Source organism: Danio rerio, chromosome 7 (assembly GCF_052040795.2).
Source record: "Danio rerio strain M-AB ecotype USA chromosome 7, GRCz13ab, whole genome shotgun sequence".
NCBI classification, from domain to species: Eukaryota; Metazoa; Chordata; class Actinopteri; order Cypriniformes; family Danionidae; genus Danio; species Danio rerio.
The window spans coordinates 32,227,501-32,251,481 of NC_141027.1; the positions used below are offsets into that span (position 1 = coordinate 32,227,501).

Genomic DNA, 23,981 nt, shown 5'->3' on the forward strand with positions numbered 1-23,981 from the left:
GTGTTGACACAACATTTTATCTTTTTAATGTGGCTATTCTTATTTTTGTTTATAAATAAGATTATATTTATATATTTATGTTAGATAACACAGTTGTATGTCATGCATACAGTTTTTCATAATAATGAATTAAAGCGTACTTTATTCTTTAATTGCGCAACGTAACCGGTCATTTAGCGGGCGGCACAGTGGATAGTGCTGTTGGCTCACAGCAAGAAGGTCGCTGGTATGAGCCCAGGCTGGATCAGTTGGCATTTCTGTGTGGAGTTTGCATGTTCTCCCTGTGTTCGCGTGGGTTTCCTCCGGGTGCTTTGGTTTCCCCCACAGTCCAAAGACATGCGCTATAGGTGAATTGGGTAGGCTAAAAAATTGTCTGTAGTGTATGAGAGTAAGTATGAGTGTGTATGAATGTGTACGGGTGTTACCCAGTGATGGATTGTAGCTAAAAGGGTGTCCACTGTGTGAAATATATGCTGGATTAGTTGGCGGTTCATTCTATTGTGGAGACCCCTGATTTATAATTAGACTAAGCCGAAAAGAAAATGAATGTCAGTTGTCTCCTATCTTCCCATCACATTTTAACTGAAATAATGTTAAACAACATCTGTTTAATCATCTTCTTGTTGCAACAAAGGACCCAATGCCTATCAGAAAATGTTATTTTAAGGAAGCTTTATAGCGCTCATATTTTTGTCTCCAACTTTCAAATAACAGAACCTGAAGATATTCTATATCTGCAATTGTAAGCTCTGTATGTTGTAAGATTGAACTTGCCCAGACTGAACCAGTTCATCTCAGCACAATATACAGCAAGAACGTTTCTCTCCATGAGCTTTGCAGCTTTGTAGAGGAGCCTGTTTTTTTCCAGAAAGCACAATATCATCACACGTCCAGATCTGGAATAAGCCTCTGTTCATCCACCACTGTATTTGCGTCTTTGTTTATATGCTCTTGAAGCATGCAGAGTCTTATTCTTCTTGATGAGGAATTAGTTTCCTGATTGTTTTTGTGAAAAGCACTTCTTGCACCTCTGTTCATCATACTGAATGATGTACTTCATGACGACAAGAGAGTCAACACTTGAGATCTTAAGCCGGATTTCTTCAAGGCCCGCAAGGCCCCTGATCATACAGTATATATTGTATTAAGGCCTGTTTAGAGTAAACTATAAATATATTGATTATGATAGTTTGATAAAGTTGTTTTAAAAATCAACACCACTGTTGTTATCGATGAAAGCATCACTTTTTTTAAATGTCAACCGTGTAGCCAGATGATAAGGATACGTTTTACGCTCATCTTTTTTTAAACGCTTCGGCAATTGGAGAATTTTTAAAGCAGACGCAGCATTTATTTTTCATAAAACAAAAGTGTGTTTAACATTTGTACTTTCTGTAAAGGCTAGGGGTGTGATGAGATGATTACTCCACGAAACACGACACATGATTTTTTTTTTTTTTACTTTTTTTGAAATCCTCAAATCTATGAATGGAAAATAGTCTTTTATTTAACTGAAAAAAAATGCAGAACTATTTTATGTGCTTTTGCAAATAAACTTTTAATGAAAATTATTTTACTTCTATTTTAATTAAGCCAAAAAGGACATGCAAACACGGTAAAATTGATTAATTCATTTTCTTTTCGGCTTAGTTACTTTATTAATCTGGGGTCGCCACAGCGGAATGAACCGCCAACTGAGCCAGCCAAAGCTTGAACCAGCAACCTTCTTGCTGTGAGGCGAACGTACTACCCACTGCGCCACCGCGTCGTCACAAACTCTACCAACTGGACAAACTCTGAGCTACTGGATGCGAGTATGGACTGATAGGAGAGAGCTGTTTTAAGGAGAAAGTGAAGCACCCAGTTAAGTTTACATTATTTTGTACATTGGTTTCCACTTTAATGAAAATATATTCCTCGACTAATGTAAGCATTTAGAAGAAAACTGCGTGTTTTACTATAACTTTTAGCGCAAGAACGCCACCAGCTTTGGTCTACCCTCCTGTTGGTCCAGCACTGTCTAATGAGGGGATTTACATTCAGACTAATGCGATGATTAAAATGATACATGACTTCACGCTTTACTAAGTCATATCTATGTGGATTATGCCAAGACACATTCCATTTTCAAGTTGATCAACTCGATCTCTCAACATGTATGAAGGACGTTAAAACCTGCCATGTGAAAAACCGTGCCGATCTTAGTTTAATTTGAACACGAAATTATGTGAGCAGCTGTAGTAGTAAAAATGAAAGTACTTGCCCCATAACATCAGCACTGGACCTTGTTGAAACCATGGTTGAAACCCACACAGAGTGGACCAAAGCGCATTAAATGATTGATAAAAAAAAGGGGGAAAAAAAGAAAAATAGAATAAATATATTTTTATAGGTTAGACACACATCTGTTGCTTGTATTTGCACCAGCTCCACGTCCACAACTTCAGGCATTGGGCTAAATTAGGCTGTCTAGCCTCTGTATTCAGTCCTTTGCTTCCAGTGTATCTGTTCAGCTGAGGGATTGGAACCAACCCTGTGACGTCTGACACAACGATATTCCAAGATGCCAGAGACCTAGGTCTCAAAGCTATAGTAAAACATGACATTTCCTTCTAAATGGTTACATTAATCGAGTTTTTTTTATATACATTTGATTTTAAGGGACATTTTTTTTAAATGCTCCGAGATGAGCGTGGAGTGCTGTGAGCAGAGTGAGGAGTGGCCGTGGCCTGCAGAGCTGAGGAAAAAATGGTGAGCGAACAATTGTTGTCAGTTGGCTCACAAAATGAAACACAAACCGTAAGGAGACAAATTATTTTATAGTTTACAAATTTAAAATGCAAAGAAAAAAACAGTAAGTAATTGAATGTCCTGCTACATTTGTTATTCGTAATTTCATATACACATAACCACAATTTCTTATATTATCATAAAGATAATCATGTTTATATAATCACTAGAAATGAGCAGGACTTCTCTTCTCCTCAATCCCCGGGTTTGAATGCAGACGCAGTGGATAGCAGTGTGCTGTCTATTGCCATCTATTGCAACCATTAACCTTTTTTTTTACATTTATCCAGTTTTTCCCACAATTAAAGCTGACAGGTGCTAACGTTTTCTTAACTGATGCTCAACACACACAAATCTGTTTTTTTTTTTTTTTTTAAGTAGGAAATCAGTTTACAAAATAACATAAACTTGACTGACTGCTTCACTTCCATTCATTTGTTCATTAAGTTTTTTTTAACCGCCAACTTATCCAGCACGTTTTACGCAGCGGATGCCCTTCCAGCTGCAACCCATCACTGGGAAACACTCATACACTCTTTCACAGTCATATTCACACATACACTACAGACAATTTTTTTAGCCTACCCAATTCACCTGAATCGCATGTCTTCGGACTTGTGGGGGAAACCGGAGCACCCGGAGGAAACCCACACGAACGCGGGGAGAACATGCAAACTCCACACAGAAATGCCAACTGACCCAGCCGGGGCTCGACTCACCACCACGTCGCCTGCTTCTCTTCTACTTTAATGAAATTTGATGCCGCACAACGAATACATTTTTTTTTTTGTTTTTTCCAGATGGCATAAATGATGATGATGACGGGTGTGTGTGTGTCTTCAGGAGTTCACTGTGTGTGCATCTTCACTCAGAGGATATGTGTGTTTCTGTGGTGCTTAACGGACTGTAGGTGCAGAAAATAGTGTCAAACAGTCGTGTGTGTGTGTGTGTGTGTGTGTGTGTGTGTGTGTGTGTGTGTGTGTGGCTTATCCTGTCGAAAAAAAATGCTTCTAAAAGTCCTACACGATGGTAATAGGTTGATTATGGAGTTTACATGTCTTTACAGCTCTTCCATAATCCAATGGGAATAGGAATATATATAGTTTTAATTTGATTTGTGTTTATGACAGTAATGATTTTAAACAGTGCTATTCCATCGCATGGTTAATTTGTGTGGTGGCAGTTGTAGCAGCCTTTGCTTTTGGATGAGGTATCTTTTATCTTCGCTTTAAAAAATGGTTACGTCACACCCACCCAAGCTAACGAGTGAAACGCAACATCGAGGAAACCTGGTTGCCAGGTGTGTTCAAAGCACTTGATTTGCAGATCAAATCCCATCCTGCCTCCAATCTTCAGTGCTAAATTCATCCTCACGCTCCACCATAACATCCCAACTCACGAGACAACATTTCACCTCGACGAAATCTTGTCGCAAATTAGTCTCGCAAGATTTCATAGCCCAAGATCTCGTCATACCCCTAGAAAAGGCCCTGTCCCCTTCTGTAAAAGAGACGGGAACACCAGCTCATTTTTCATTTAAGGAAACACACAAAAACAACATATTTTTTGTTTTCATTGAAAAATTTTCATTCCCAGCATGGATTAATAAGTGACTCAGGCCCAGTGCTAAAAGATGCACAGCCCTGTGCCTTGTGTATTCAATATTTTTCTTTGATATAACCATTGTTTTAATAACATTACTGATCATCCAATGAATGCAGCGCTATCGCTTGCGCAGCAAAAAAATTTTTTTCTTATTTATTGTTTTTGTCTTGTTTCTAGTCCAATATCTAGAAACTCTTAAATCAAGAAATATCTTCTTGTTTTCAGAAATAACATGCCAAAATTAAGTTTTCCTTAAAGCAAGCTGCTTAATCATCCCATGTGTTAAGCAACATAATTTTGTGTTTTGGTTTTGACCTAAGAATATTTTGCTTACCCCATTGCCAGATTATTATGCTTTTTTAAGGAAAATTTTTATTATAATAATACAATAATAATAATAATTATATAATAAATTATTAATATAAATCATAATAAAATGTTAAAAAAGAAAATGGCATTTTGGCATTATTTCTTTAAACAAGTCAATAGTATTTGTTTGTCTAGAAAATGCTTCTTGATTTAATAATTTTAGATTGGACTTCAACTAGAAACAAGACAAAAACACTAAGAAAATAATTTTCCCTGCGTACCTGTTATATGTGAATTATATTTTCAACATGCAATTGAAAAACTACACTTCACAGAATCTGATGAACTTCATAATATTTTATTGATGACTACAAAAAAGACAAGTGGTGGTGAAGGGCAACTAGTACTGCCAAAAAGATTATTAATAATTAATAATCCCCTTAATGGAATTTTAGTCTATGATATTGAAAGACAAATTTAAATAGGACATACAGTAATATAAATGAATAATAATAAATAAGTCAATTAAAAAGAAAGAAGCAGGGTGGACCAAATTAGTGGTGGGCAACCCCCACAACCCCTAACAAAAAAAAAATCATGAAAACTATACAGATGCATCCATCTGTGACTTGTATTACATCTTGAAAAATAGATCCCTTCCTGTAACTAAACCTCTCCTCTGGCTCTATAATTTTAGGTGCGTTTCCAGCCAGTGCGTTGTATGCCCGGCGTGATCGCCTGCAGCGGCCCTCACATGTTGCCACCAAAACCTTCCAGGCCTTGCGGATATTTGTGAATGATGAGCTGAACGAGCTTCATGCTGGCCTGCGTGTGGCCCAGACTCTGCTCCGTCCCAAAGGCCGACTCTGTGTTCTCACCTTCCACTCCCTGGAGGACCGTCTGACCAAACGCTTCCTCCGCGGAGAGGACCTGGCCGCTCCACCACGCCGCAGCCTTCGCCAGCATGCCAGAGCCAGGCCAGCAGGTCAGGAGGAGGAGTTTGAAGAGGAGGAAGAGGGTGACGAAGGAGGGAATAGTGTGCATTGGGTCAGTCTGAAGAAAGTGATAAAGCCAAGTGAAGAGGAGGTGCAGGAGAACCCAAGAGCTCGATCTGCCAAACTCAGAACAGCAGTGAGACAATAGAGGACCATGCAAAGACTCTGAAATGCTTTTTTTTTTACTGATTGCTAATTTAACTTTTTCATGTGTGGTTGGGCTCAGATCAGGGTGATTCATTTTGAAATAGTACAAAATAAACAATAGAAGAGCAGAATTTGTTTTTCTGATTTGTTGATGAAAATGTTGGTGGCGTAGGCTTGAATTCTGGATGCATTTCATGTACTCAATGTTCAGTTCATGAACACTTTACATATCTGGCTGAGGGGTGGCTTTGCTAATTTTTCCTTATTATATTTCATGTTTTGATTTCATGTTTTGTATTAGCTTTATTAAGTTATTTTCGATTATTTTTCTCTGTTGTTTTTTCAGATGTTGCTTCGGTTTATTTTTTGTTTCTCTATTTTTTGTAGATGTGTATTATTTTATTTAACTACAGTCATTACAGTCTGGTGATTCTGCTAAAATATAAATTAATTATAAAGTGAAAATTATTTTGGTTCATTCAGATATATGTTAATGGAAAACAATAAATATTTAAAAAATTATTTGTAATAATATTTTTTTATTTTGATTTCATATTAAAGCTGAACTAAAAGAAACAAAAGCTATATAATAAAGAATATATAAACTGTTAAATAACAAAAATAAAATTCCAGCAGAATTAATAAAGGATATTAAAACTAGTTAGTAATTAACCAGTTAACCTTAAACATGTACCATTTGTGGGACTTATATTTATTATTATTCTGACTCAATAGCATGCTGGTTGAACTGATTAATCAACCCAGTTAACACATTAAGATCAATTTGACCAATAATGAGTTTTAAGTTACACTGCAATATGATGTGAAAAATACAAATAGAACCAACCACAATGTGCACAGGTAACTACTTTTATTTTTTGAAATGGTGTTTGTGTTTGGTAACATGTCATGAAGGCACTCGAAAGGTTAATATTGTTTATTCTCATGGGACTGGATCTTGATAGATGCCAGTTATGCCATATTTGGCTGAAGTTCCTGTCCATCATTTAGATTTACTCTAAACATCAGCTTTTATGAACTCCTAGACTGTTGGTCAGATTATGTTCAGACCATGCTGACCAAACATCATCTAAAGCTTTTTGATATCTCAAACTGTTTTGGTATGACTCATCATCAAAATTGTGTGCCAAAATTAAAGGCTGAATTTCTGCATTGCTTTGGCATATTGGCAGTACACTTTGTGTGCGTCTCCCCTAGTAGACCATACCACATAATTTTAGGAGCAGAGTCAAAAGTGATACATTTGGGCCAATTAAGAAAACACATGGCAACGCGGTGACACAGTAGGTAGTGCTGTTGCCTCACAGCAAGAAGGTTGCTGGTTCGAGCTTCGGCTGGGTCAGTTGGCGTTTCTGAGTGGAGTTTTCATGTTCTCCCTCTGTTTGAGTTGGTTTCCTCCGGGTGCTCTGGTTTCCCCCATAGTCCAAAGACATGCGCTATAGGAGAATTGAATAATCTAATTTGGCTGTAATGTATGTGTGTGAATGAGTGTGTATGGTTGTTTCCCAGTGCAGCTGCCTGGAAGGGTATCCACTGTGTAAAACATACTATATAAGTTGGCGGTTCATTACACTGTGGCGACCCCAGATAAATAAAGGGACTAAGCTGAAGCAAAATGAATGAATGAATAAACCATTTCACTTACAAATATTCCATTAATTACTTTTGATTTAACATTAACACTGAACTGCTACATACTGCAATACTATAGTCACACCACAGCAAGGCTCTCCCACGTATCCTCCTAACTGCACTTATGCACTTGACTAGAAATGTATATTTTTACCAACGTTATCACACTGATAACGTTTCTTCCGTTGCCTTCTTTTTAGGAAAATGGCTCATTTTGCAACTCCCCTAAACAATTAAGTTTTACCATTTTCAATCCAATCAGCTGATATCCGAATCTGGCGGGAGCCCTTTTAGCTTAGGCCCTGTTTACACAGCCAGTTACTTAAATGTGACCCAAGTCAGATTTTTTGCTCATATGTGACACAGATCCGATCTGTTCTAACCGTGTAAACACGAAAAATAACGAATGCATTCAGATATTCAGAGATCGGTTTCAGGCCTCTTTCATATGTGGAAATAAATCAGATATAAATCGCATATGTGACAATGCAACTGTCATGTAAACAGGCAGATCGGATTTATTGAGGCATTCCGTTCTGTACATCATTAAACTTGCTACAATGTGGTGCTTCTCCGCAGTTTAATGACAGAAATGGAGATGCCGACGCGGTAAACAACATCAGAGGAAACACAGAGGAGGAAAGTGGTCAAGCTCCACAATTTGCTCCCACCAGACCTGAGATCTCTCTCGTACCCACAAATTCCTCTGAATTGTGGAGGACATCATAAAGCATTTAAACCATAAGCGCAAGCTGCGATGACGACCCTTTCCCACCTCCGCCTCGAAATCATTTTAAAGTTGGGCGAACTTCGTGTTGTAACTTTAGCTTTTCATCGCTATTAATACACTATTATACACTATTAATTAATGCACTGCGGGCTAAACATAGAACAACTTTATTCATTCTAACACCAGTGCCTCACAGGTAAAGGCTACATCTTCAACTACACACACACATCAGGGTTATACCATTACATAAACTGCGAGTGGTTAAATCTGGACTAAACCATTCACTGCTTTTACTACACTTTGCATATTTCGCAGAGCTAAAAACAAGACAATTCCATGGTGGCTAGTGTGGCACAGATGCTAGAACCCACCTTTATGCGTGCTTGACATCGTAAATTGTATTGTAGTGTAAACGCATGAATTGGATATGGGTCACAATGTAAACAACGTGTAAACAGACAGGCAGGCAAATCAGATATAGGCAACAAATCGCAATTGGGCATCAAGACCTGACAGTGTAAATGCCTTAGATTAGCATAAATCATTGAATCAGATTAGACCATTAGCATCTCCCTTAATAATTTTGATAAGAATCCAATTAATTATAATTAAAATGTAATTAGCTGTATTGCATCATAAGGTCGAAAAACAAATGAAAAGTTGCTATTTTCTAGGCTGATTTGGCTATTATACTCTCATTCTTGCATAATAATCAAGGAACCTTGCTACCGCACCATGGCTTCAAGAGTACAATGATATTACGCAGCACCTGAAAATAGTCCCCAGCTAGGTAACTAGGTAACAGTGCTACATAAAATCATCAAAAAACTGTAAAATGAGCCAAAATCTTCAAAAAAAGGGGATTGTTTCTTTTTACTTGGGACTATTTGAGCTCTTTTAACCACCTTAGATACATCAATAGGCTACTAATGACTCTATTTATGATTTGTCAGCCATTTATACTGTAGTCATCTTCAGTTACTCGTCATTGTAGTTGATCTGATGATCTCTGCCATGCTTAATTTCAACTTGCAGCTACATTTTTCGAAGTTTCAAAGTCAAACAACAAAGTAGTTTTCAATGAGTATAACTACCATACATTGTGTCCATCTTGTACCTTAGTTGCCCTCTTCCCATCACACTAATAAACAGACCATACCACATTACTGGCTCCGTAACTTCACATCAAAGCCAAATTCAAGATCACTTCACACCTGGGTTCAACTCAACTCTCACCTTCCCCTGACTCATGCCTGCTGCATTCATGAAGTCCAGCGGCCTCCCGTCGGCTTTCTATTAGCAGCCTGAATAAGAGAATCATCAGCCGTAACACAGAGCAATCTTCACCCTGACAGGAGAATTTCAAGACAGACATGCATCTCATATGTAATCGACTGGAAAAAGTTTGACACAGTGGATGTGTACTCATCAGTGTTGGGTACGGTCATAGACGAGCGTAGAGCCCACATGTAAGTTGGAAATGCAGCATGTGAGAGAGAGAGAGAGAGATTGCGTCTGTATGCGGCGGCCGCTCTAGTAGGAGTGAGTCACACACCTGCAGGACTCGGGTGGGATTGAGCTGTGTTTGTGTAATGTGCTCCGGCCGCTCCACGTCTCCTTCACATGCATGTACGACAACACCTCAGCAGCGGGATCAAAATATTTCCTCTGAGCTCACGGCCCCTCATTTTTAACACCTCATTATAGCCTTTCACTCTGAATGACAAATGCATGTAGCCATTTAGCCTTAAATTAAAACAAACTGTTCTGTCAGCTGTTACGTTTCGTTAAATAGTATGAAAACGAAGGTCTTTTCAAGTTTGCTGTTGATAAAGGGATGCTTAATATATGTTTGCTTATGATTAATATGTTATATTGAATTAAACCTTTAAATATTTATTTTTTAATATTACTTGTTTAGCTGTGTTAGTGTTAATGACAATAATACTTGATCAATTCCAATTTATAGAATTAAAGTTCATTCATTCATTCATTTTTCTTCAGCTTAGTCCCTTTGTTAATCACAGCAGAATGAACCGCCAATTTATCCATCATATAATATCCAATAAATCTGCAGCATATATCCAGCAGATGGCCTTCCAGCTGCAACCCAGTACTGGGAAACCTCCATACACACTCATTCACACCCATACACTATGGATAATTTAGCATATTCAGTTCACCTATATCGTGTGTCTTTGGATTTTGGGGGAAACCAGAGCATCTAGAGGAAACCCACGTGAACACAGGGAGAACATGCAAACTCCACACAGAAATGCCAACTGACCCTGCAGAGGCACGAACCAGTGACCTTCTTGCTGTAAGGTAACAGTGCTACCCACTGAGCCATCATGTCGCCCAATATTATTAAAGTTAAAAGTTAAAACAAAGTAATGTTTAAGAGCTGTTCAAACTTGAATTAACAACACACAGTTTTATTTTTAGTAACTTTTAAGGGGTAGTTCACACAAAAATGAAAATGTACACACTATTTACGTATAGCCTTGAGTAGTTTCAAACCTTTATTAGTTTATTTCTTCTTCCTCACATATTTTGAAGGAAGAAAAAATCCTGTGACCATTTACTTCCATTCATTCATTCATTCATTCATTTTCTTGTCGGCTTAATCCCTTTATTAATCTGGGGTCGCCACAGCGGAATGAACCGCCAATTTATCCAGCAAGTTTTTACGCAGCGGATGCCCTTCCAGCCGCAACCCATCTCTGGAAAACATCCACACACTCTCATACACTATGGACAATTTAGCTTACCCAATTCACCTGTACCACATGTCTTTGGACTGTGGGGGAAACCGGAGCACCCTGAGGAAACCCACGCGAAGGCAGGGAGAACATGCAAACTACACACAGAAACGCCAACTGAGCCGAGGTTCGAACCAGAACCCAGCGACCTTCTCGCTGTGAGGCGACAACACTACCTACTGCGCCACTGCCTCGCAAATATATTGCCTACTATGGAAGTCAATGGTTACAGGTTTCTAGCATTCTTTGAAACATCTTCATTTTTGTGCTCAACACAAGAGAGAAACTCAAAAAGCTTTGGAACTTGTAAAAAGCATTAGTAAATGAACATAATTTTCATTTTTGGGTGAACTATCCCTTTAACAAAGATGAATACTTTAACAATTATATTGTTGATCTAAATGTATGGGTTAATGTTAGCTAATTGGACCTTATTAAGTGGTAATGAATAGAATACTTTATTAAAATGTAGTCTGCTACTGATTATAGATTACATGATGGACAATGCAGTCAGTAACATAATCTAGATTACTTTCTTTAGGTAATGTGTACTGACCACTTTTGCTTTACTTTATTCAGACACATGGATTGTACATGAATTTATCAGGTACTATTCTGCAAAAGCAATTTTTGGCTTAGTGGTTAGCACTGTAGCGTATAACAAAAAGGTCTCTGGTTGGAGTCCCAATTGAGTCAGTTAGCGTTTCTGTGTGAAGTTTGCATGTTCTCCCCATGTAGCGGGTGTTTCCTCCAAGTGCTCCGGTTTCCCCCACAAGTCTAGAGACATGTGATATATATCCAAATTACAATGTAATTATATATTTACTGTATGTATCTATCAGGTTACCATTTCATGCCCATAGCCAGGGGGGTAGGGGGGGTTCGGGGGACTCGAAAGACCCACCCTCAATGACAACGGTGCAGAATTTGTCTCATTCATAAGCTCATTTGTCCTATTTTGACTGCCATCACTAATTGGGAAATAACCCATCGATGGCTTTTGTGACTACAGCTAATCAGTTGTGATCAATGCAAACTATTGTTTTTCATGAGTCCAACATTCAGCAGTGCAAGAAAACGGATAATCTGATGTAAGAGAAGTCATCTTTCACTATTGACTTACTGTATTTTTTTTAAATAGAGAAAACATTTTACAAGTAACTCTTATTGTAAGTCGTGAAACTTATTCTTTAAATAAAAAAATTACCAATAAAATTGTGTAAAGCACCAAAAGCGTCCTGTAATAACCTGTATTAAAATGAATTTAAATATGAAATTGGCTAATGTTATTATAGATAAATATTCTAATTCAAATTTTTTAAGAGATGCTAGAAAAATCATGAAGTTCTATATTATTATAATTGTTTTATTTTTTTATTATTCAAACAAATCCTGACAGAAAATTCTGAGGAAAGTTAAATGTTCTGGCCAGTTTGTTATTTGCCTAATAAACAGCAATAGGCTACAGTTTTTACTTAAAAACTTTAACAGATTTCTGTTGTTTTCTAATGATATATGATGTAATAAATTTGTATTTTTAAAATATTTATTTATTTCATGTTTCTTTATTCTAAATCTTTAGGAAATATTTTGGAACATCAAAAAGTGTGGTTATGATGACCATCCAGCAAGCAAATCCAGCTAAAAGTAGTGCTTAAAATGTCACTTAAATGCAGTTTTAAAATCTTATAATTAAATTCAAATTAATTAAAAGGTCAACTTTTTGATAAAAAAAAAAAGAACCACCCCTTTCAGCAAGCTGGCTATGGGCTTCCATTGTGATTATGTTTTTATACTATAACAGACATGTTTAATGTGTAAAATAAAGTTTTAATTATAATAGTATTATGATTTTTTATTTATATTTAGAAAGTAGATAAATGCATGCAATTATTAATCCCTGGCTTTTATATACTTTACATTGGTCATTGCCAAAGATGCCATATGATTTCTCAAAACTTACACTAATCAATTAATAATAATTATTATTTCCCCTGAAAATAATGGCAAGTGGAGGTTTGAAATGCAGAGACTGCAGCCAGTGCTGCCTCCAACTGGTCAAGATTTATAGGCTCAAAACAAATCCTCAAGCAAAATAAAGGCTGCTCTCTTCTGTTCTCACTAAATGAAGAGAAAAAGAGACGATATGAAAGAGCTTTTTGAATTAGTTTGGATTGGTCAGCCTGGCATGAATCAGCAGAGTCTTTAAATACTTTGTGACTCAAGCACGTCAAAGTTTTTTTCTCTTTTTGATAAATTGCATCTGCTTCTCTCACTCTCTCCTAAATGTCTACCTCTCCTTCACGATCTTATTCCGTCAGCTCTAAATATACACCTCCCTGTGGTTACTGTGGAAACTAAACGGCACATGTAACATAGAAGTTAATGGTGTTTAAGCGTGTTTGCTGTTCTAATAATGGTGTGATCATTCGGAGCCTCTGCTCTCTCTCTCTCTCTCTTTCTCTCGGACACCTTTTCCACCCTCTCCAGTCCTGCTGACGTCACAGTCAATCTCACAAGCTGCCTGCATACTAATATGTGTCAACTGTGAAGCCTTGATCCTGCTGGGAGATGAGAGTTGGAAAGATTTTATGTGATGAGAGAGAGAACGAGAACGAGAGATTGAAGATTGCGGCACACACAGTAATTCTGATTACTCACAGCCAAATTAATTTGTTCGCCATTATATCATCGACAGCGTGTCGTTTGGATGGACAAATGTCTCAGATATGAAGTCGCATAAACTGATTTTTCTTTCAGCCACCAGTCAGGTTACATAAAGTAAATTCTGTAAATGGAAACTCACATCATGAGTTGCTCACAGGACTTTTGCTCATCTTTGGAATGTAAATGATGATATTTTAATCAAATCTGAGACACTTCTGGTCCTCCATTTTAAGTCTGTTCACAAAAAGCCTCAATTAAATCATTCACAAATAGATCAGGAAATCTGTTATGTATTAAACATTCTTCTGGGCCCGGTTTTTCAAAAGTAATCCACTAGGATTTTGGATAAGGGATTGGATCAAATCTTGAAAATGGGTTTTTCAAAAGTAAAAATGGATTACATAATTGGATTAGATCATGTAATCCAATCTTGGTTTTGATCCGGATCAAACCTTTAGTTTAGGTTTTTTAGACCATTTTTTTTAGGATTTGAATCACTTGGATCCAAAAAATCTGGATTAAACTGATCCCATCAGAAGGGTGGATTCAGCGTGAATTTCATGCCCAAAATATAAAAAATGTATCAAATAATACCATATTAGGATCATGCAGTATCTTACAAGATATCCTATTTATTTATAAGGTTTTAATTTTATTTGTTCATTCATCAGGTCACAGTGATTAGGTAGACTTTATTGTAATTCAGCCTTTCAGTACAGGTCTACAGCAAAGCAAAAACAGCTTTCAAAATTGACCAAAAACAATACATTTTATTACATCACTAAATAATATATATATATATATTCATCACAATGAAAAATATTTTTCTTTTTAGAATATTTATTAGTGATGCAAACAATGATTACAAGATTACCAAAAAAAAAAAAAAAAGGCAAAGCATGGCGATGACTGATCACTTTCAATTCTCAACAATTGCAAAAAGAGACTGAAAGGGCAGAAGCACAGCTTCCTCTGGCAGAGGAACAAGTGACTTTGACCAAACTGGTCAAACCAAGGCCAGACATGAGATCGCCTCCTAAAGTGTATGCTCAGCTGGACAAGCTGGTCTCTCCAAATCAGATGAGGTCTGAAAGTCTGAAACTATTGTGGAGGTTTTGACATTAAGTCTTTTTTTTATTCGGTACATCTATATTTGAAACTTGAATAAACATCCTCAATGTACAGTGTTTGTGTTGTAGCTCTCAGATGAGCGGACTGCTGAAAGAGGATGGGGTGGGGTTTTTCTTTTTTTTTTTCTTCTTCTTCTTTTTTAAATGTGTGTGTTTTTATTTCAAATTAAAAATAACGTTATATTGACCCCACACTGGCTATTCTACATGTTGCTCTTTACATATTTATGGTTCTACATTGTGATTTCCTATCTTGTTTGAGCACTGGTTTAGTGATCCTGAAAAGTTCCTATCCGGATCAGATTGATCCAATCCGATGTTGCTTTGAAAAACTGGCTCAAAAAGTAAGCTGGATTATGTGATCACGAATCGCAAAAACATGATTACTAAATCTGGATCAATTTTATCCAGATTAAACCTTTTGAAAAAAATGGGCCTTGAAGAGACTTAATAGTTTTACATGGCTTAAATTTGCTTTCATGTCCATTTGGTATCATTAGCTGATACGCTATTGATTAGCTGTAATGGTTAAGTGGGATGACACGGTGGCTCAGTGGTTAGCACTGTCACCTCACAGCAAGAAGGTTGCTGGTTCAAGTCTCGGCTGGGTCAGTTGGCATTTCTAGGGTTTGCATGCTCTCCCACTGGTCACGTGGGTTTCCTCTGGGTGCTCCGGTGTCCCCCACAGTCCAAAGGCATGTCATATAGGTTAATTGAATAAACTAAATTGGCTGTAGTGTATGTGTGTGAATGTGATAGTGTGTGGGTGTTTCCCAGTACTGGGTTGCAGCTGAAGGGCATTTACTGTGTAAAACATATGCTGGATAAGTGTGTTGTTCATTCCACTGTGCTAAAACCTGATAAATAAAGGAACTAAGAAAAATAAACGAATGATGGTTAAATGGTTCAATATTTGGTGTCTTTAAAATTTGTAGTCAATAATTCCACAATTTGACAGCAATGCAAATAAAAACTTGATCCTCTCCATGTCATCAAGTTATTTCAAAGTGGTCTCTGTCAAAACAGAAAACACATACTCAAATGAACTCAAATGTTGATTTCCTTACTTTTTGAACATTTATTCATTCAGATTAATATTGACTGGACTTTGCTTTGATGAATTTGTCATTTTCTTTTAACATATCAGCCTTTAAAAGCAAACCTCAGTCAAAAAAATGAAAGTTTCCTTACCATTTACTGACTCTCAAGTGGTGCACTTACAATTTCTAGTTCAAGATGTAGATTTTTATTTCAGTAGAACAATAAAGTGATAGTTCACCCCAAAATGAAAGTTAACTCACTCTAAAGAGGTTCCAAAACTCTGTTGAACCAAAAAGAAGGTATTTTGAAGGAAGCTGAAAATCCTAGTAGGAAAAACAAATAACATGGAAGTCAATGGCTACATTTTTTCAAAATATATTCTTTTGTGTACAACAGAAGAAAGAAAGTCAGACATGTTTGTAACAAGTGAAGATGGGTGAGTAAAACATGACAGAATTTTCAGTTTTGGGTGGACTGTGCCTTTAAGATCATTTAGATGAAATCAAAGAGCTATCTCATCCTCCACAGACAGCATTGGCCCATGGATGTTCAACAATAACAACAACATCAAAAAAACAACTTAGGCTCATTCTGATAATGTAGCCCTACTGTACATACATTTCTGGAAAATTTCAGGAAAGTTGGTGAGCGGGTCAATTGGTGCTTTTGAAAACACTATTGGTTGGGTTAAGGGGAGAAGGAGGGTGGGTCAGTCAGTCAGTCAGTCAGTCAGTCAGGTGACAGAAGCATCTGGTCTATTAATGCGAGAACAGCAGGTGCGAATGGCACTTGTGAGAGCCATTTGAGATCTGAAAAAGCATAAACAGCTGCCTCTGGTGTATTTGCAAGAACAAAAACTGCAAAAAACATACCTCCTGGGATGTATTTGGCACCCTCCCGAAATATATATAGTGGTATGTTTTCAGAATGAGCCTGCGTTGACAAAAAGCATTCCATGTGACTTCATAGGTTCAACAACACTTTTGTGCTGCAAACAACAACATTAAAAACAACATTAAACAATCATCCGCATCATATTATTGTGCGCGTTTACTATGAGAACTATGACGTTTGCGTGTACAGCTGACACTAGTAACAGTTTGGCGTATTCCTTCATAGTAAAGACACATCTGACCTGAATTTTAGTGATTAGTCATTTAAGGTTTTCTTTGCAATACTCATTTTCAAGTACACTTTACACTCTTATTTTGTTAGGTTTATAAAAATATATAAGCAAATAACAGTGTAACGGAGGCCAGCTAATGAAGCGCTATGTAGGTAAACCTCACCCCACAGATGCTAGAGGCCATGATCTTTAGCCTCCTTGTTAGAGCAACCGACTCCCATACAAAGAATCGCCGGTTCAATCCCAGCTCAGAATGGGTTAAGTGCAGTAGGACCGATGGGTTACTTGTGGGGGCTCGTCCGGGATGGGAGTGAGGTTTAGGGGGGTGAGTGTAACGGAGTTACAGCTAACGAAGAGCTATGTAGGTAAACCTTACTCCACAGATGCTAGAGACCATAATCTTTAGCCTCCTTGTTAGAGCAACTGACTCCCATACAAAGTATCGCCGGTTAAATCCCAGCACAGAGCAGGTTGGGTGAAGTAGGACTGATGGTTTACAATGCTAATGTACTTTATTGGTTCTCATACATCAAGCAAGCATGATATTAAGCTTTTGTGAATGCTGTAAACACTGATGTGTATGTGTAAATAAAAAAAGACATGTAATACATTAAATCTGTTTATCATGTCTAGTCAGATAACTTAGACTAATACAACTTATGGATTTATTTATTTTTTCTTTGTACAAACAAGCTGCAGCATTAGAGTTATGCTTCATCCTCTCACATTTGATTTAAATGATCTTCATTTGTGGACCGAGGATGAACTAACTTGCAGGATTGGAATGACAGGATTGAGTAAGTTCTGGTTCGAGCAAACTCTTCAAGTTATATTCGGGGTGCTGAGTGAAGTAATTTAAACTAGCCTTCAAGGGTGGTGTCACATTAGAGGTCACGTGCATTCCAATTTTTCACTTACACAGTATTGCAAAAACAAAAGCAAGCAGTTTGTGAACTGTGATGGATCTCTCGCTGGGAGAAAGCGAGCTAAAGAGGATTTCTTGGCTTTGGTGTCAGTTTATTTCAAGCTGACCCTTCTGGCTGTGGTGTGCGTTGGCAGCGCTGATGCAGTCACATGAACATGTAGCATCATTCACTTCACAAAACTTTTCCTTCAGATATCCGAGGCATCCGTGACTTCACTTTTAGTCTGTTAGAGAGGGAGCGCAGTGGGCACTCAGAACACACAAGTAGATGTTGACTTCTGCCATTCAAATAGCAGCAGCAGCACCAGAGCAAGTGTGCACTGACAAAGAGGACTACACATATTATTGAGAAAAAATGGAGATAAAGACGAAGGATTCTTTAGGCAAATGATTACTCGATTAAAGATACTAGAAAGTAGCTATAACATTTAATTAGAAACCTTTTGGCTCTATTTTCTGAAGGTTATGTCAGATGTTTGGCTATTAGTGGAGACACATAACACATATAAAGTATTATTCATTCATTCATTCATTGATTTTCTTTTTGGCTTAGTCCATTTGTGAAATGAACAGCCAACCTATCCAGCATATGTTTTACGCAGCAGATACCCTTCCAGCTGCAACCCATTACTGGGAAAAACCCATACACTCACATTCACACACATACACTACGGAAAATTTAGCTTACACAATTCACCTATAGCGCATGTCTTTTGGACTTGTGGGGGGAAACAGAGCTCCACACATAAATGACAACTGACCCAGCCGGGGGCTCAAACCAGCGAACTTCTTGCTGTGATGGGACAGCGCAACACATGCCCTTTGACTGTACTGCTATAAATAAATAAATAAATTAATTAATTAATTAATTTATTTATTTGTTTACTTATTTTATTAAGCATACATATGAAAAAATACATACACATACATACAACTTTTAATGAAAGTACACAAAAAAAATGTACTTTTGATGCATGATCAAACTACTTATTTAAAATGAGTTGTAACAACACAATACTTAAGATTTTTTATTTTTAGATTAGGACAACCTAATTGTTTATGTTCAATATGCTTATATTTGTAAAAACAAATAAGTTAACTTAATCGATTTGTGTTGGAATAACATGAAGGAATTGAGTGGACCCCAGCATTTTTCTTTTACAGTGTATGAAAGTAAAAGCATCAATTTTCAATTTGGAATATATGTCATCAGCAGTGCCAAGAAGAGTATACGGAATAATTTTGGTATTTTGGGAGTATAGTAACTAAAACATAAAGCATGAGATAAAAAACTATAACTTTTTATGTTTTATTTAAAGTTTATAATGCAAATCCAGGTAGATCCAGACAGAAAATATTGCTTTACTAACTGTATTACAAACAAATCATATAAACATTTGTGTTGGTTTATAAAATCACTGAAATTAAAATAAAAATATTACACACACATTTACATGAGTAAATAAATAATTTAATTAATGATGGGCAAAATAATCTGCAAATTTCTGCATGTGCAGATTCTATGTGGGCCTAGTCATCAGTGGTTTGACTATAAATTCCATAGATATATGTCATGATTTTTCCTGCAATAAATATTTCTAACAAAGCCGTTGAATTGAAATTGTACCAGATTTAGTTAAAAAAAAATCAAACATATAAAAGGAAAAAAAAATTGTGTTATAACAAGGGAATGACATAGGGAGAACGTAGTACACCACTGAAACATATTTAATAATTTGTATAAAACACCTCTTTTTTGGTAATGACAGCTTCAAGATGCCTCTTAGAGACTGGATTTGCATGCATTGCTCAGGTGTCATTTTTTTCCTCCAGACTTCAAAAATTCAAAAAATCTGTGTGGTTCTGTTAGGCTTGTCTACATGAATTTTGATCTTAAATCCTTATTTTCTATTCAAGTCAAGTCAGGTGACTGGTTGGGCCATTCCAGCAGCTTTATGTTCTTTTAGAGTTTACCAGTTGAGAGTTTACTCGGCTGTGTTTGGGATCATTGTCATGCTGAAATGTCCACCTCATCTTCATCATCCAGTAATCAGATTTCACTACTGAGAGATTTCAGCTGCTGTCTGGGCTTTCCATGACTTTTACACCTTCCTTTCTTCATGTGTTTAACACCTTTTCCCCTGTGTTATCTTATTTTATTACATAACTATCTAAATTCTAAACAGATTATTTTAGTTTTCTTATGTATTAATTACTTTGACTATAACTGACATCTGGTGAAAATTTTCAAATTCACAGCACCTTTAGAAATATATTTATAGAGAATAGGGTGACGTGTTTCAATACCTAGAAGCATATGGTTTCCGTAAATAGGTATGTGAAAATCTCCTTAACTGTACTGTTATCACCTCATTCATCGAGGGTATTACGCATGCTGCAATCTCTCCTCTGTTTTCTCTCCCCATCACACACTCGTCCAGCTGCTTTTGACTACAAACAGCTTCTATTCACAGATCTTCCTCCCAGCCCAAAGCAATCTGCCTGTGTGCAGTCACGGCTGGATGAGCCACACGCTCAAGAGGATGTGAAGGAGCGCATACAGATACACCCTCCGTGCCGAGCATCAGCCTGCTGGATGAATCTGTCAAAATAAGTGAGCGTGGCCATGTTAGAGGCAACTAATGGCTTTTAATGCACTCTGGTTGCCCCCCCACTTCCAGCCCCCAATAAACACACAGAGGCTGATTAGTGCCACCTCACTAATTTCCCAGCAGTCTCCTCCATGGGAATATGTCAGGAATATGTTCATATCCCATCCTAGAGCTCGGGCCTATCTACTCATTATCTGCTAATGGCTATCAACTAGGGACAAAAACGATTAATTAACGATTGATTAATTGACGAATCGTCTTTTAAATTGATACACCCTAAGAACAATCATTAATGTATATGTATAATTATATGCACAACATATTTATTTTGAATGTGAGGGGGTAAATAAGCAAATGTATAAAAGGATACTCCGCTGTTATGCTTGGAGAAACAGAATGAGGCATTTGCTGTGCATAATTAAATATCTAAAATGGATTAGCATACCATCAAATTCACTTGGTACATTTTGCTCATAAACATGTATTATATAAATATTGAAATTTTATCCATGCGAAGTACATAAAGGCATTCATTCATTTTCCTTCAGCTTACTCTCTTTATTTATCAGGGGTCGCCACAGTGGAATGAACTGCCAACTTTTCAAGAAAATATTTGGATGCCCTCTTAACCGCAACCAACACCCATACACTCTCTGCAGTGGGTAGCGGTGATGCCTCACAGCAAGGTCGCTGATTTGATCTCGTGGGTTTCCTTCGGGAGCTCTGGTTTCCCCCACAGTCCAAAGACATGCGGTACAGATGAATTGAATAAGTTACAATTGGTCGTAGTGCATGTGTGGGTGTGAATGCAGGAGTGTATGGGTGTTTTCCAGTGCTGGGTTGTGGCTAAAAGGGCATCCGCTGCATAAAACACATGCTGGATAAGTTGGTGGTTTATTTCAATGTGGCGACCTCAGATTAATAAAGGGACTAAGCTGAAAAGAAAATGAATAAAAGAATCTTTGTTTATGCTAGAAATTATAGAGATCCCTTTAACATTTTCGAATGGGCAGCTGATTCGAATGTTATCACTCGATTGAACGGGCATTATAGTGAATATCAGCTGATAGATATGGGCCAGTAGTGGCCTTCTGCGCCTACTGGTAGGCTCAGAAGGCTGTTATCATTCATCCACATGATACAGAAGACTCCAGATGCAGGTCTATATTTACATTACTGTTGTAAGGTCCAGCCAGTTAGTCTAATGACGGTGTCTACTGGTGGACGAATGTTCACTGCATGTTCGGTCTTTCCAGTGCACAATGTTGATTTACTTTAAACTTAACTCATATCTGACCCCAGTTTTGGTTTGAGGTGGTTTAGAATATTAATCCTCGTTTTATCTGACTCTTTATAAAACATTGATAAGATTATTTTGTTTATTTTAATATAACTTTAGATTGTGATTGAATATTCTCTTTGATTCGTTATTTTATATTATTCTCGTTTATAAGGATTCCTATAACATCCTGAGTCTTGTGCCGGCCGAGTATACAATCTCTTAAGCACAAGCATGTCAGTCTTGGTCATTAAACAGAGGCGGTTATCCACAATTCTAAAAAGGCGGAACTCTACTTACTCAGTTTAGAATATTTGTTGTGTGGTCCCCATAGATCTGCTATCTACCAAATCAAAGCTAAATTATTTAATCATACCATAATCGTTAGTAATCACCATATTATTTTTTATAGTATTATAAGTTTAGAGATAAAGGCCTACCCACATTTAGATTGGTCTTAATATTACTTATTTCTAAACAGAAATCCCATTATTGGCCTTTCACAGTCTAAGTATACTTGAATTAATGCCAATGTGTTAGTCGGAGCTCTAAAAACATCGTATAGCATGCTACGCTGCTTCGTCTAACGTGATTTAGTCCGTTACTAACCTGTACACTGGCTTGTGGTGTTATGGATTTAACGTAATCTACTAGAGATAATAACACAAACTCTTATTACACAAACTGAATAATTAAAAACATAACAATTTATTAGTCAGGTAAATGTGTATTATGCCAATTCCTTCAGTCAATTCATAAACAGTCAATACAAGACATCAAATTCTCAAAGATAAATCCAAGATTAAAAGATGCATACCTGACCTCAAAATATACTTAACATGGAACATAAAGTTCCACGTCATGGACTGATCTGGGTTACAGAATCGCGCCGAACATTTAGAAACTTTCCCTGAAGTATAGTAAATGCAAGAATCCTCCCGAGGAAAGGGGTGTGTTAAATAACAAAAGTCATTTGTATTTAGTGGAATAGTTTCTACCTATAGGAAAGGCACACCCTTCACAGTGGTTCAACAGATACCTGAAGTTATAGATCTATTGTTTTGATTGTATCTATTTCTGAGGGAATGAGACCATTGTACCAGTCGCAGAGACATTTCAAATTATATCAAACTAGATAAATAAAGTGACTTGGGTTGATTTAGAACATTCAGACTTTGAAATGACTATTTTGTGTGAATAGAGTGAAAAGGGGCTGAGTGACCAGGTTGGGTTTTGAGAGATGTTTCAAATGTAAATGGAGGAAAGGAGGGGAGCTAGCTTTCCCGCATTCCCACCTAGTAGGTTGTGAAGCCGATTGTCTCTTTGTTTTCAGCTCATGTTTGAATTGTCAAAGACATCAAAGTATTTGTGGTATCTCAAGTCTTACACTGTTATGGTTGGGTTTAGGTTTGGGGTAAGGGTAGACGTTAATAAAATGCAATTAATAAGAAATTTAATAAATAATACAAGTAATTCTCATTACTTCCAGCTGCAGCTGTATGTAATCTATAGCTGATTAAGCATGTGGAAGTATGATAACAGCCTTCTGAGCCTACCAGTAGGCCCAGAAGGCCCCTACTGGCCCATATCTATCAGCTAATAACACTGATACCACCCATTCAATCGATTGATAACATTCGATTCGGCTACCTCCAAATGTGAGTATGATCATGTTTAGGGTCTGTGGTATCAACAAATATTTCAATCTCCTGGTCAAAAAATATCCAGTATCATGCGAAACTTAATTTTGAGTTTCCCTTTGTTTTTTATACCTGTAAATAAACCACACCAATGTGTACTTAAGTGGACCCTCAGGTCTTTTCAAACATGTACAATTACACTGAGCACCACCAACTTTCACATAGATAAATACTTCAAGACATTTCTTAAAACATCTTCCACACAAGAAAATAAGTCATACAGACTAAGGGCAACATGAGGGAAAATAAATGATTCATTTATTGATCTATTTAAAAAAAAATTCTAAATCTGTTATTAAATGTTAAGGTCTTTCTTCATTTAGTTAATCTCACATTCATCTAAACCCAATTAAAGATATTTAGAATCGAATCTAAGAGATTTCTGTCTCTACATTTAAAGTCTATTCACCCAAAATTCTTTAAAAAAGAGATCCAAAAAAGAAGTGCAAAACTGAAGTCCATATAAATCCATTGTCTGTTTTGAAACGTCAGAGTTTTGGGTCGACAGTC

General features: G+C 37.0%; 1 protein-coding gene across 12 annotated transcripts in view; it reads left to right on the top strand.

Annotated features, from left to right (window-relative positions):
• Nucleotides 1-23,981, top strand: part of mettl15 (methyltransferase 15, mitochondrial 12S rRNA N4-cytidine) — a 305,277-nt gene that overhangs the window by 116,640 nt on the left and 164,656 nt on the right. For 5 of the 12 annotated variants that reach the window (XM_087259611.1, XM_087259616.1, XM_087259614.1 and 2 more), the window contains one exon: nt 5,402-5,974. The exons of 6 other annotated variants lie outside the window; for them this stretch is intronic. In XM_087259611.1, the coding sequence (XP_087115737.1) occupies nt 5,402-5,847 (446 nt within the window). In that variant the 3' untranslated portion in view covers nt 5,848-5,974. Of the gene's footprint in view, nt 1-5,401; nt 5,978-23,981 lie in introns of those variants that run through there. One more of the 12 variants, NM_001327907.1, reaches the window with a different exon arrangement.